This window comes from Macaca fascicularis, chromosome 6, assembly GCF_037993035.2.
Source record: "Macaca fascicularis isolate 582-1 chromosome 6, T2T-MFA8v1.1".
In the NCBI taxonomy this organism is placed as follows: Eukaryota; Metazoa; Chordata; class Mammalia; order Primates; family Cercopithecidae; genus Macaca; species Macaca fascicularis.
Genome location: NC_088380.1, coordinates 158398416 through 158411984, shown reverse-complemented (window position 1 = coordinate 158411984; position 13569 = coordinate 158398416). Strand labels below are relative to the sequence as shown.

General features: G+C 46.8%; 1 protein-coding gene across 1 annotated transcript in view; it reads left to right on the top strand.

The window, feature by feature from the left end:
- FAT2 (FAT atypical cadherin 2) overlaps positions 1-13569 on the top strand; it is an 87841-nt gene that overhangs the window by 22183 nt on the left and 52089 nt on the right. Inside the window, exons 2-4 of the mRNA XM_005558312.4 lie at positions 185-3463; positions 5428-5742; positions 12817-12875. Coding sequence (XP_005558369.3) covers positions 205-3463; positions 5428-5742; positions 12817-12875 — 3633 coding nt within the window. The 5' untranslated portion in view covers positions 185-204. The remainder of the gene's footprint in view (positions 1-184; positions 3464-5427; positions 5743-12816; positions 12876-13569) is intronic.

Below are 13569 nucleotides of genomic sequence, written 5' to 3'. Positions count from 1 at the left end.
GTATCCCTGGCCTCTACCTGCCAGATGCCATTAGCACCACTGCGCCCAAGATGGGACGGCCAAAAGTATCTTCAGACATTGCCAAGTGTCCCTTGAGGGTCAAAATCACCTCCAGTTAAGAACCATAGCAGTAGAAACCATTTTTTTTTCCTAACTTGCACCCTGTCTTTTATTTTCTGCCCAGGGTTTCGGGAGTTTTCCACCATGACTATTGCCCTGCTGGGTTTTGCCATATTCTTGCTCCATTGTGCGACCTGTGAGAAGCCTCTAGAAGGGATTCTCTCCTCCTCTGCTTGGCACTTCACACACTCCTATTACAATGCCACCATCTATGAAAACTCTTCTCCCAAGACCTATGTGGAGAGCTTCGAGAAAATGGGCATCTACCTCGCAGAGCCACAGTGGGCAGTGAGGTACCGGATCATCTCTGGAGATGTGGCCAATGCATTTAAAACTGAGGAGTATGTGGTGGGCAACTTCTGCTTCCTGAGAATAAGGACAAAGAGCAGCAACACAGCTCTTCTGAACAGAGAGGTGCGAGACAGCTACACCCTCATCATCCAAGCCACAGAGAAGACCTTGGAGTTGGAAGCTTTGACCCGCGTGGTGGTCCACATCCTGGACCAGAATGACCTGAAGCCTCTCTTCTCTCCACCTTCATACAGAGTCACCATCTCTGAGGACATGCCCTTGAAGAGCCCCATCTGCAAGGTGACTGCCACAGATGCTGATCTAGGCCAGAATGCTGAGTTCTATTATGCCTTTAACACAAGGTCAGAGATGTTTGCCATCCATCCCACCAGCGGTGTGGTCACTGTGGCTGGGAAGCTTAACATCACCTGGCGAGGGAAGCATGAGCTCCAGGTGCTAGCTGTGGACCGCATGCGGAAAATCTCTGAGGGCGATGGGTTTGGCAGCCTGGCTGCACTTGTCGTTCATGTGGAGCCTGCCCTCAGGAAGCCCCCAGCCATAGCTTCGGTGGTGGTGACTCCACCAGACAGCAATGATGGTACCACCTATGCCACTGTACTGGTCGATGCAAATAGCTCAGGAGCTGAAGTGGAGTCAGTGGAAGTTGTTGGTGGTGACCCTGGAAAGCACTTCAAAGCCATCAAGTCTTATGCCCGGAGCAATGAGTTCAGTTTGGTGTCTGTCAAAGACATCAACTGGATGGAGTACCTTCATGGGTTCAACCTCAGCCTCCAGGCCAGGAGTGGGAGTGGCCCTTATTTTTATTCCCAGATCAGGGGCTTTCACCTACCACCTTCCAAACTGGCTTCCCTCAAATTCGAGAAGGCTGTTTACAGAGTGCAACTTAGTGAGTTTTCCCCTCCTGGCAGTCGGGTAGTGATGGTGAGAGTCACCCCAGCCTTCCCCAACCTGCAGTATGTTCTAAAGCCATCTTCAGAGAATGTAGGATTTAAACTTAATGCTCGAACTGGGTTGATCACCACCACGAAGCTCATGGACTTCCACGACAGAGCCCACTATCAGCTACACATCAGAACTTCACCGGGCCAGGTCTCCACCATGGTTGTCATTGACATTGTGGACTGCAACAACCATGCCCCCATCTTCAACAGGTCTTCCTATGATGGCACCTTGGATGAGAACATCCCTCCAGGCACCAGTGTTTTGGCTGTGACTGCCACTGACCGGGATCACGGGGAGAATGGATATGTCACCTATTCCATTGCTGGACCAAAAGCTTTGCCGTTTTCTATTGACCCTTACCTGGGGATCATCTCCACCTCCAAACCCACAGACTATGAACTCATGAAGAGAATTTATACCTTCCGGGTAAGAGCATCAGACTGGGGATCCCCCTTTCGCCGGGAGAAGGAAGTGTCCATTTTTCTTCAGCTCAGGAACTTGAATGACAACCAGCCCATGTTTGAAGAAGTCAACTGCACAGGGTCTATCCACCAAGACTGGCCAGTAGGGAAATCAATAGTGACTATGTCAGCCATAGATGTGGATGAGCTTCAGAACCTAAAATACGAGATTATATCAGGCAATGAATTAGAGTATTTTGATCTAAATCATTTCTCCGGAGTGATATCCCTCAAGCGCTCTTTTATCAATCTTACTGCTGGTCAACCCACCAGTTATTCCCTGAAAATTACAGCCTCAGATGGCAAAAACTATGCCTCACCCACAACTTTGAATATTACTGTGGTGAAGGACCCTCATTTTGAAGTTCCTGTAACATGTGATAAAACAGGAGTATTGACACAGTTCACAAAGACTATCCTCCACTCTATTGGGCTTCAGAACCAGGAGTCCAGTGATGAGGAATTCACTTCTTTAAGCACATATCAGATTAATCATTACACCCCCCAGTTTGAGGACCACTTCCCCCAATCCATTGATGTCCTTGAGAGTGTCCCTATCAACACCCCCTTGGCCCGCCTAGCAGCCACTGACCCTGATGCTGGTTTTAATGGCAAACTGGTCTATGTGATTGCAGATGGCAATGAGGAGGGCTGCTTTGACATAGAGCTGGAGACAGGGCTGCTCACTGTAGCTGCTCCCTTGGACTATGAAGCCACCAATTTCTACATCCTCAATGTAACAGTATATGACCTGGGCACTCCCCAGAAGTCCTCCTGGAAGCTGCTGACAGTGAATGTGAAAGACTGGAATGACAACGCACCCAGGTTTCCTCCTGGTGGGTACCAGTTAACCATCTCGGAGGACACAGAAGTTGGAACCACAATTGCAGAGCTGACAACCAAAGATGCTGACTCAGAAGACAATGGCAGGGTTCGCTACACCCTGCTAAGCCCCACAGAGAAGTTCTCCCTCCACCCTCTCACTGGGGAACTGGTTGTTACAGGACACCTGGACCGCGAATCAGAGCCTCGGTACATACTCAAGGTGGAGGCCAGGGATCAGCCCAGCAAGGGCCACCAGCTCTTCTCTGTCACTGACCTGATAATCACATTGGAGGATGTCAACGACAACTCTCCCCAGTGCATCACAGAACGCAACAGGCTGAAGGTCCCAGAGGACCTGCCCCCCGGGACTGTCTTGACATTTCTGGATGCCTCTGATCCTGACCTGGGCCCCGCAGGTGAAGTGCGATATGTTCTGATGGATGGCGCCCATGGGACCTTCCGGGTGGACCTGATGACAGGGGCGCTCATTCTGGAGAGAGAGCTGGACTTTGAGAGGCGAGCTGGGTACAATCTGAGCCTGTGGGCCAGTGACAGTGGGAGGCCCCTGGCCCGCAGGACCCTCTGCCATGTGGAGGTGATCGTCCTGGACGTGAATGAGAATCTCCACCCTCCCCACTTTGCCTCCTTCGTGTACCAGGGCCAGGTGCAGGAGAACAGCCCCTCGGGAACTCAGGTGATGGTAGTGGCTGCCCAGGACGATGACAGTGGCTTGGATGGGGAGCTCCAGTACTTCTTGCGTGCTGGCACTGGACTCGCAGCCTTCAGCATCAACCAAGACACAGGTACTGGGGGTGGGGTAGGATAGGGTGCCAGGGCCTGGGGTAGATGGGCTGAAGGAGAAAATAGAGATTCCTGTGTATTTTATTTTTAATTTGTTTTTACTGGAAATATATGTCTATATATGTGCATATAGACATACACATATATGCACATATATTACATATTCTGTTTATAAACTTAATACATCAGATTATAAATTTTTTATATACAATTTTAAAATGAATGCTCCCCCATGTTCCATCATCCCAGATATAATCTTTATTAACAGTTTGGTCTATAATCTTCTAAAGTTTCTTTCTTTGTGTCTTATATATCATATATTGTTCATTTTACTATTATGAAAATATAGTATAATAGATACTATTCTAAAATTTACTTTTTTCATGTCATATAACATCAACATATTTTATTTGTCAGTTCATTTGTTTTAATTGGCCACATATTATTCTACCATATAGGCATAATATTCTTATTTATATACTTTTACTTATATACCTCAGTCTCTACAGAAAAAAAATCTTTTCTTTTTTTGAGATGGAGTCTTGCTCTGTCACCCAGGCTGGAGTAAAGTGGTGTAATCTCAGCTCATTGCAATCTCTGTCCCCCGAGTTCAAGCGATTCTCCTGCCTTAGGCTCCTGAAAGTAGCTAAAATTACAGGTACCCACCATCATGCTCGGCTAACTTTTGTATTTTTAGTAGCGATGGGGTTTCGCCATATCAGCCAGGCTGGTCTCGACCTCCTGACCTCAGGTGATCCACCCATCTTGGCCTCCCAAAGTGCTAGGATTGCTAGTGTGAGCCACCATGCCTGGCCGAAAAATTCTTAAAAACGAAGTTTCTAGGTCAGAGGACAATGTGCATTTTCTGTGTTAGCAAGTATTTCCAAATTGCTCTCCAAAAATGTGACACAACCACATTCCTTTTTTTAAGTTTCAAGGAAAATATGTGTAAGTCAGCACTTTTTGAGTGCCCAGTACTGGTAAGGCCCTAAGATAGGTACCTGCAGGAGATCCAAGGTGACTAAAGGCAGATGGCTGCCCTCAAGGAGTTTGCAATTTGGTAGGTGATTTATTTCCACCAAAACCAAGTTGTAATAACTTGTTCTCAATGTTGGCTTTCAGCAACCTTTGTCTCTTAACTCCAGCCACTGAAAGAAAATAGCTTAATCTAATTAAGCTGTGTAATTAGAAAGAGCATTAGATTAAGAGTCAATCCCAGACCCAGTTCTTCCACATACTTGCTACATGATCTTGGTCAAGTCGTGCTCCCTCTCTAAGCCTCAGTTTCCCCAGCAGTCGTCTCTGTCATGCTATGGCTGTAAGCATGGGCCACGCCCTCTCACACAGACCCTGCCAGTACAGCATGATCCATGAGAGCTTGGGGTGTAATCTTCTTTTGCTCATTCTTGGACCCTCAACTTCTAGAATAGTGCTAGCCCATAGTAAGCAATTTGTGGAGGGAATGAACTAAAAAATGAAGCTCAGCCCCTTAAAATCATGAAAATGATGGAGAAGGGAATGGCAATTTATTCATCAAATCCCTAACCCTGAAATTGATTATCTACCAGGACATAAAGTGTGAAGGAAAGAATTTAAGGACAACTATAAGAAAACCTCACTTACAGAATGTGAAATAGATCAATGGAACTTGGGTTTAAGTAGTCAAGAGAAAGTAGATAAACTATCACTGTCTTCTGAAAACCCTAAATATGCTCACATGCTAAAGGCATGGGCCCATTTTAGCAGAGGAATGTTCTGAGAGGTTCTAGAATAAGGATATTAATTCCCCTGTGTTCAACTCAGCATCCCCCGCATTATATTGGTAGAAGCAGTTTCTTCTTTTCATAGGAAATCTACTTATTAATATCCTTTCCACAGTACAGTTTGGGGAATGGTGGGTAAGGGTGATTTCTAAAGCCATTTTGAGCTCTAAAGTATTTTGGGTTTGCTGACTTACTGTCCCTAGGAATGATTCAGACTCTGGCACCCCTGGACCGAGAATTTGCATCTTACTACTGGTTGACGGTATTAGCAGTGGACAGGGGTTCCGTGCCCCTCTCTTCTGTAACGGAAGTCTACATTGAGGTTACGGATGCCAATGACAACCCACCCCAGATGTCCCAAGCTGTGTTCTACCCCTCCATCCAGGAGGATGCTCCTGTGGGCACCTCTGTGCTTCAACTGGATGCCTGGGACCCAGACTCCAGTTCCAAAGGGAAGTTGACCTTCAACATCACCAGTGGGAACCACATGGGATTCTTTATTATTCACCCTGTTACAGGTAAGGATCCAAAAACTGGTTGAACAGGGATCTCTAAAATAGTGGTTCTCAAATTGTGGGCCCCAATCAGCGCCATCAGCATTACTGTGAACTTGGAAATTCAAATTCTCCAGCCCCACCCTAAACCCACTGAATCAAAATTTCGAGGGTGAGGCCCAGCAATCCGTGTTTTCGCAAGACTTGCAGGGGATTCTGATGTATTTCAAATGTGTGCTAACATTTGACAATGCTGTTCTACAAAGTCCATCTCTGTGTGAAAATGAAAAGGATCTGTCTTCATGTTTCTTTCCTTGGGGCCCAAGGAAACTAAGCAGGTTGCCCATTGGTCAACCTGAGACTAGTTCAGACCTCCAAATGGTCCCAACCTGACTCTCTCCTGAGTCATGAGCCACAGGTTGAATCCCTTAACCCTTGTTTCAGACTGATCTCAACCCTGCCCAGAGTGTTGGCAATGTGAATCCACTTATGTTGTCAACCATCTCGGGAGCACCTGCCCAAAGCCTTCTGGGGCAAGGATGGTGGATGGTTGGGAGAAATCCAGACATTGGCAGCTGGCAGCAATGAGTCAGACATTGCCCATAAAGGTGTTTTGTTTGATTTGCTTAAGCTTTATACAATTATTTTTTAAGTTGCAGCCAACACATAAAATTAGAAAATTCCACAAAACATTCCAGATTTCTGGTTGTTCTTTAAAAATGGAAGGATCAGGCCACACTGTCTTCATAGTCCCACTGGGCCACAGTGGCCCGGAGCCAACAGCTGCTTTCTTTGTAGACCTGGCACAGATGCTCTGGTCCCTGCAGTTCCTGCCATCCCCTGTTATTCCCAGCCTGCCTCCCTCATTGACACCACCTGCCTGGCTTTCCTTGGTGCTGCAGTGTGAGAGCTAGGTCCCACTGCTGCCGACGCTTCTTAAAGCCGCATCTTCCTCTTGGGGGATGAACAACAATCCTATTGTAGAGAAGGCTGACATATTCCCCACTGAACCCAACATCCTGTTTTCCGTCTCCAACAATTTACTCTTGTTCGAGAAGGATGGAACCTGGTGAGATTGGAGGAAGGGAAGAATGCGGGCGGGCAGTCCCTTTATTCTTAAGACAAAAGGGAACCAGGAGGAGGATGAGGCTGGGAGTCCTGGAGCAGACAGGAGGGTGAGTTAGATATAAGTGCCTATTTGCCTGGTAACATTTGTTGCCAACCTTTCCTGTTAACCTTTGACCTCAAGGTATGGAGTAGTTCTAGGAGGAGGATGCTTTTCTCCTGGAAAACAGGCTGAAGCTGGCTCTCTACCTGGGCCCACCCTGTCCCTCCCTGTCCCTCCCTCTTCAGGAGTGGGAAGAGATCTCTCACCTAAGGCATTAACTTCTCAGCTTCTTCCAAATCCTTGCTCTGTTTACTATCAACAGTTCCCTGACAGCAGGTCTGGCAAAATGCCCTAGAGGGCAGAGATGTTCTTAGCCTTCCTGCAGTTGAAAGGAAGAAATCTTTATACGCATGAACTTTTTCAAAAGTAGAACAAATCACCAATGCGCCCCCAGCCCACCTTTCTCATCACCATCATTACTTTGTCCCCCTTCCCTACTTGGATGCCTTGCATGGCTTCCCTGTGCCCTTAAGATAAAGTCAGTAAACCAGACACAGTGGCTCACACCTGTGATCCCAGCACTTGGGGAGGCCGAGGCAGGAGGATAGCTTGAGCCCAGGTGTTCAAGAGCTCCCTGGGCAACATGGCGAAATCCCATCTCTATAAAACATACAAAAATTAGCCTAGTGTGATGGTGTGCACCTGAAGTCCCAGCTACTCAGGAGGCGGAAGTAGCAAGACGGCTTGTGCCTGGGAGGTTGAGGCTGCAGTGAGGCATGATCACATCACTGGTCTCCAGCCTGGGTGACAGAACAAGAGCCTGTCTCGGAAAAGAAAGAAAGAAAGAAAGAAAGGAAAGAAAGAAAGAAAGAAAGAAAGAAAGAAAGAAAGAAAGAAAGAAAGAAAGAAAGAAAGAAAGAAAGAAAGAAAGAAAGAAAGAAAGAAAGAAAGAAAGAAAGAAAGAGAAAGAGAGAGAGAGAAAGAAAGACAGACGGGAGGGAGGGAGGGAGGGAAGGAAGGAAGGAAGGAAGGAAGGAAGGAAGGAAGGAAGGAAGGAAGGAAGGAAGGAAGGAGGGAAGGAAGGAAGTCAGATTCTGCTGTGTCCTACAAAGTCATGCCTGGTCTGTCCTTGCTGACCTCTCTGGCCTCATCTTGCCCCTCTCCTGCTGCCCCTCCCCATGTTCCAGTCACATGGCCTTCCTCCGTCGGGGCCCCTCCACACAGAATTTTGCATGTGCCATTCTCTCTAGCAGGCAACTCTTCTCTCCTTTTGTCTGGTTAACTCCCGCTCTTCTTTCAGATGCCAGCCCAGCTGTTCTTACCTTAGAGAAGGCTGTCCTGATACCCTAACACACTTTCCAGCACCACCTACTCCTTTTGTGACGTTATATTCACTTGTGTGATTATTCCATTAATAGTCTGTGTCCTTCACTAGACTTCAGAGTTCCCCCAGAAAAGGGACCCTAACTGTTGGTGCCCACCACAATTTCTTCTGTACCTGTCACACATTAGGAGCTCAACACATAATTGCTAAATGGATGAATGAATCTCTGCCAGCATCCACAATGTTTTGTTAAACTTAGGATTCATTCACACACTCAGCAAATGTTTAAAGGTGTCTGCCCTTACAAGGCTTCTAAACAATGTGCCGTGGAGTTATATGAAGACAAATAAAACACGATTTCAGGTGTTGAGCAATTCAGTCCATCAGGAGCATGAAGATTTGGATATAAACACGATAGAACCAGTTTGAAAGGGTGTAACATCGTAAAATATGCGTAGATACAGTGCCCTGGCCACTCAGAAGAAGGAGGAAGCTGCTCTGGGTGGTAGATCTGCAAGGGCTTCATGGAACAGGGGTGGTTATGCTGAGCTGGAGGGTGGGAGGATTTTGAGAGGCAGCAGTCTGGGAGAGCAAATGGGTGAGGATGATGACACAGGTGCTATCTGAGAGGGAGGAAGACCCTGATCTTGTTGAAGACAATACAAGTAGATGGACTTTCTAAAGGTTTATCATAGTTCCACCACTTATAAATAATGAGATCTTGGGAAAGTGATTTACCTGCTCTATGCTTGAGTTTTCTCACCAGTGAAATGGAGATTATAATAGAGACCACCTGGGCTGTTGTGAGGATTAAATGAGTTAATATACAGAGCTACAGAAAGAGCTTAGCTGAATGCCTGTGCATGTGAGAGCTCCAAAAGGGTTGGTTCTTTGATGCTGCAGGAGGGAAGAAGAGGAAGATAAAGATGGAAAGGTAGCTGGGGCAAGACCTAGATTGTGGTGACTCAGGATAAGAGGAGTTCAAGATCAGGAATCTATCAGAGATAGAATCAACAACAGTAGGAAAACTGTTGGAGGAGGGAAGATGAAGGGTCAAATATGGGTCTGAGATGGGGTGCTGGGGAAACATTTGTTTGGAGGAGAAAAATGGTAAGAGTGAAGTCCACTGAGTGCCACCTCATCCAGGAAGGGCGAGAGGGGTTTTCTATGCACCTTAGTGAATGTGCACACAGCCCTGTGGAGGTGGTTCTGCTATATCCCCATTCTATTCAGGCACTTCTTGGGAACTCTGACACTGACTTCAGAGAGGAGGATGAGGATGAGAATAGGGGCCACTGTGCAGGATGCCACAGGGCATTGATTCCAGAGGCACAGGACCTTAGAAGGTCAGGGGAGGCAGTGGCGAGAGGCAGAAGGAGAAAAGAAAAACCAAATGGGGTTGGAGGAGAGAGGGAGAGAGAGACAGAGAGGCTGAGATTCAGAGGCACAAGGGGAGACGAGAGAGAAGAGCTGGAAGAGAGAAGTAGGATGGTGAAGGAGATACACAGAGAGAAAAGAGCAAAGGGAGAGGAGAGAAGGGCAGGGAGGAAAGGAAGGGATGGAGCCAGATGGAAGGCTTACCTGCCAAGACCCCCTAGTCCTTACGTTCTTCCTGGGGGACCCCAGCCCAAGGCCCTCCCCCATGAGGCACCTGAGCTTGGGGCCAAGCTGGGACAGTGTCCACACCCTCCCGTCCCACAGGAGTGTGTCTTTCCTTCCCTTTGTTCTTCTTTGCCTGGAAGGGTGCCTGAGTGTGGAGCTTCTCAGGAGCCTTCTCCAATTCCTCACATGCCAACCTTCAGTTAGGGAAGAAAAAGCTGAAATGACTTGTGTTCAACTACACAAGGCGAAAACATGCCCCTAACAGAGCCCACATCCTCACACCACACTCCCATTGCCATGACTGGAGGCTCTGGCCCAGCACCGAATCCCTGTTCCCCTTGCTGAGCTCCCAGCTCTGTCACTGAGCCCCCCAGGGAACCTCTGGGCTCTTCACTGAGCTTCTTTTTCTACACTTAATTCCATGATCTCAATCACTTCATCACCTAAACAAGATCAGGAAACTTACTGAAAGTGTTCAGATGTTCCATTAACCTTGACCAGTAACTCTGGTTTCATTTACAAGAGACCATCCACATGAACCATGGCCTCTGAGGCCATGGCTTTGGATGACCTCTGGGCCCCTGAAAACCTCCACCTCAACTTCCCGGAATCTTGCAGAGAGCTAGCACCTTCTCTGCCCAACTTCTTCAATTATGGATGAACTGAGAGAAGTGAGAGGAGATGAACTGAGAGGAGCCCCCTCTCTATTCATCTGGCACCAGCCTGTCATGGGAAGAGCCAGTACTAGGACCCTAGTGAATAGTAATAATAATAAATGGGGAAAATGCTATCACTTCGTGGTTTCTCTGAAACTGAAGGCAATAGTTGTTATTTCTGCTGCAGCTCCTGACAAGCTGCTTTTTTTCTTTTTCTTTTTCTTTTTTTTTTTTAAAGGAATCTTGCTCTGTCACCCAGGTTGGAGTGCAGTGGCGCGATCTTAGCTTACTGCAACTTCTGCCTCTTGGGTTCAAGCAATTCTCCTGTTTCAGCCTCCCTAGTAGCTGGGACTACAGGCACATGCCACAACACCCGGCTAATTTTTTTGTATTTTTAGTAGAGATGAGGTTTTACCATATTGGTCAAGCTGGTCTCAAACTCCTGACCTCAGGTGATCCGCCCACCTCGGCCTCCCAAAGTGCTGGGATTACAGGTGTGAGCCACCATGCCCGGGCGACAAGCTGCCTTTTTTACTCAACAATATATTGTGTGCAGCATTTCCCCATCTACAAAATGTATTTTGAATAGTTGCTTAAGATTCCTTTTTATGTAAACTGTATACAACTGGTCCCTTATATGGATTGTGTCCAATTATCTGCTTTTAAAACATGACTAAGGTGAACACTGTGTGTACTCATCTTCCCAGATGTATGCACTGATTTCCTTAGAATAAATTCCTTAAAGTGGGATGAGAAGTTCAGAACTTAAGCCAGAAAGATGTTAAAGGTCGCCCAATTCCATTCCTCCTTTTGCAGAGGAGGCTGGGGTTGAAATAAGGTTGAGAGAATTAACAGGAGCTTCCTGGAGTCAAGCAAGGCACAGAGGGGATTAGTGGGTCCCCTGTAAGGAACCTGAGGCTGGAGTTGGGGGTTGGCAGGGCCATAGGAGGGGAAGGGAGAGGCTGAGGCAGGAGGTAGAGTCCTTTCTGGAGGCCTCCCAATCCCAAAGACCCTGAATGCTTTCCCAGCCTCACCATGACCCCTAACCCATTCCTGTCCCAACATGTGAATTCTCAGAATTGAATTGGTTGCCAGGACTTTTTCAGATGTAAAGATAGAAACCCAATGCAGGTTGGCTGAGGCAATAAAAGACATTGTTTTTCTTACTTTATGGAAAATTCCAGACATATGATGGCTGCAGGCACAGGTGTAGCCAGCGTTCAAATAATGTAATGAAGGCTCTGCCTCTGCTCATCTCTTGGCCTTATTTTCTCTGAGTGGGTCTATCCTCAGGAGTCCCTCTTCTTGTTGCTATCAGGCTTCCTCCTGTCCTCTCAGCACACCAGCAGGAAAAGCCTCTTTCTAGAGCTCTTGCAAAAGTCCCAGAATTGATTCTTATCAGACAGATGGGTCCCTTGTCTATTGCAGAGCCAGTTGCGAGGGCCAGGGGGATAGTCTGTGCTGACTGGCTATCCTTGGGCTATAAACTTCTCCCCAGGAGGTTCAGCCTCACCCCAGATAGTGAAGGACTAAAATTGGTTTCCCCTCAGGAGAACTGGCGTTTGTTAATTAAAAGAAGAGGAAATGAATGATGAGCAGAAGACATTCCGATGCAAACATGTTCCATAGATTTTAGTGACAAGAAACCAAAACTGCATCACAGCAGTGCTGACATTAACCCCTGTGCACCAGTAACCCTACTGGGTGCTTCCAGCTGGCAACCATCCTGACTGGGGAGGCTGCTCGTGGTGGGCCGATTGCTGAAGTTTTGATGTATCACCCCTGCCTAATAGTGAAAGCAGGAAGTAGCTGGGAACTTCACCTGACATATTATCTCTGCTGTTCTCTCCCAGCTCCTCACTTCACCCTTCTTTTCCCCCGAGTTTCATTTCCCCTTAGTGTTCTGATGCTCCTCAGCCTACAGTGAGGTCATATTCCAATAGATCCATCATAAGTTAAAAATACTGTCAGTCCAAACTGTGTTTAAACACTGAACCTACAGAACATCATAGCTTAGCCTTGCCTACCTTGTACGTGCTCAGAACACTTGCATTAGCTTAAGGGGGCAAAATCATCTCACACAAAGCCTATTTTATAATAAAGTATTGAATATTTCAACACTTCAGTATTTGTACTCAATACTTCAGTATTTGAATACTGAAGTGAAAGTAAAAAACAGAATGTATGGGTACTTGAAGTATGGTTTGTACTGAATGTGTATCACTTTCATACCATGATAAAGTAGGAAATTTAAGTTGAACTATCCTAAGTCGAGGATGATCTTTAAGTGTTCTTCACAGATCAGAAGAATTCTTATCTGAGATTTGAATGTAATTCTTGAACTTGCCTCAGTAAAGTGGCCCTGAAAGCCTTTTGCTCATGTCTCTCCCCTACCATCTCTCTCCCAGGTCTCCTATCTACAGCCCGGCAGCTGGACAGAGAGAACAAGGATGAACACATCCTGGAGGTAAGTAATGGTGGTGAATCCATCGACTGGGTTTGAATGCCTCCCACAGAAGGTGATTTGTGGAGCCATGTTAGGCCTTGGAGCCACGTGCATGTCTAGCACTGTGGCTGAGGAGGGTTTGGCCTCAGGGAGGATACACGTGAGCTGAGCCTTGCTGGATGATCCTTGGATCTTTGCTAGTTCCTCAGCACTGAGAAGGGAAGGAGTCTGAAACTGTGTCCAGGCTGGGAAGGCACCATTGATTGATTAGTAATGCCTGTAGGGAGTGAAGGAGAGGGGAGCAGTACATGTGTGCTATGTACTTATTGAGTACAGTCCATCCCTCCTGGCCCAGGGAGACAGAATCATTCTTGGTCAAACACTAGGTCAGTAGCAGAGCCAGGATGAAGACCAGACCTTTGTCTTCTAGATCTGTGTTCTTTCTAGGATGCCTCTAAAATCACATAGGCATTCCTGGTGCCTATTCCAATGAAAGGCTTTGGTTAGTGGCTTAGAGGGAATGAAATCAGAAGAGAAGGAGATCAGGTGGAAATCTAACTATTTCCCCTCCTGAGCTGTCCTTCACTGATTATCTCTTCTAGTTTTAAAGGCATCAGGAGGGGGGAATACATATTCCTCAGCAGGAAATCAATTTTGCCTTTGATACTTCCATGCTCTGCACATTCTTTTTCCTTTGGTAAGAAACAGGTATTAT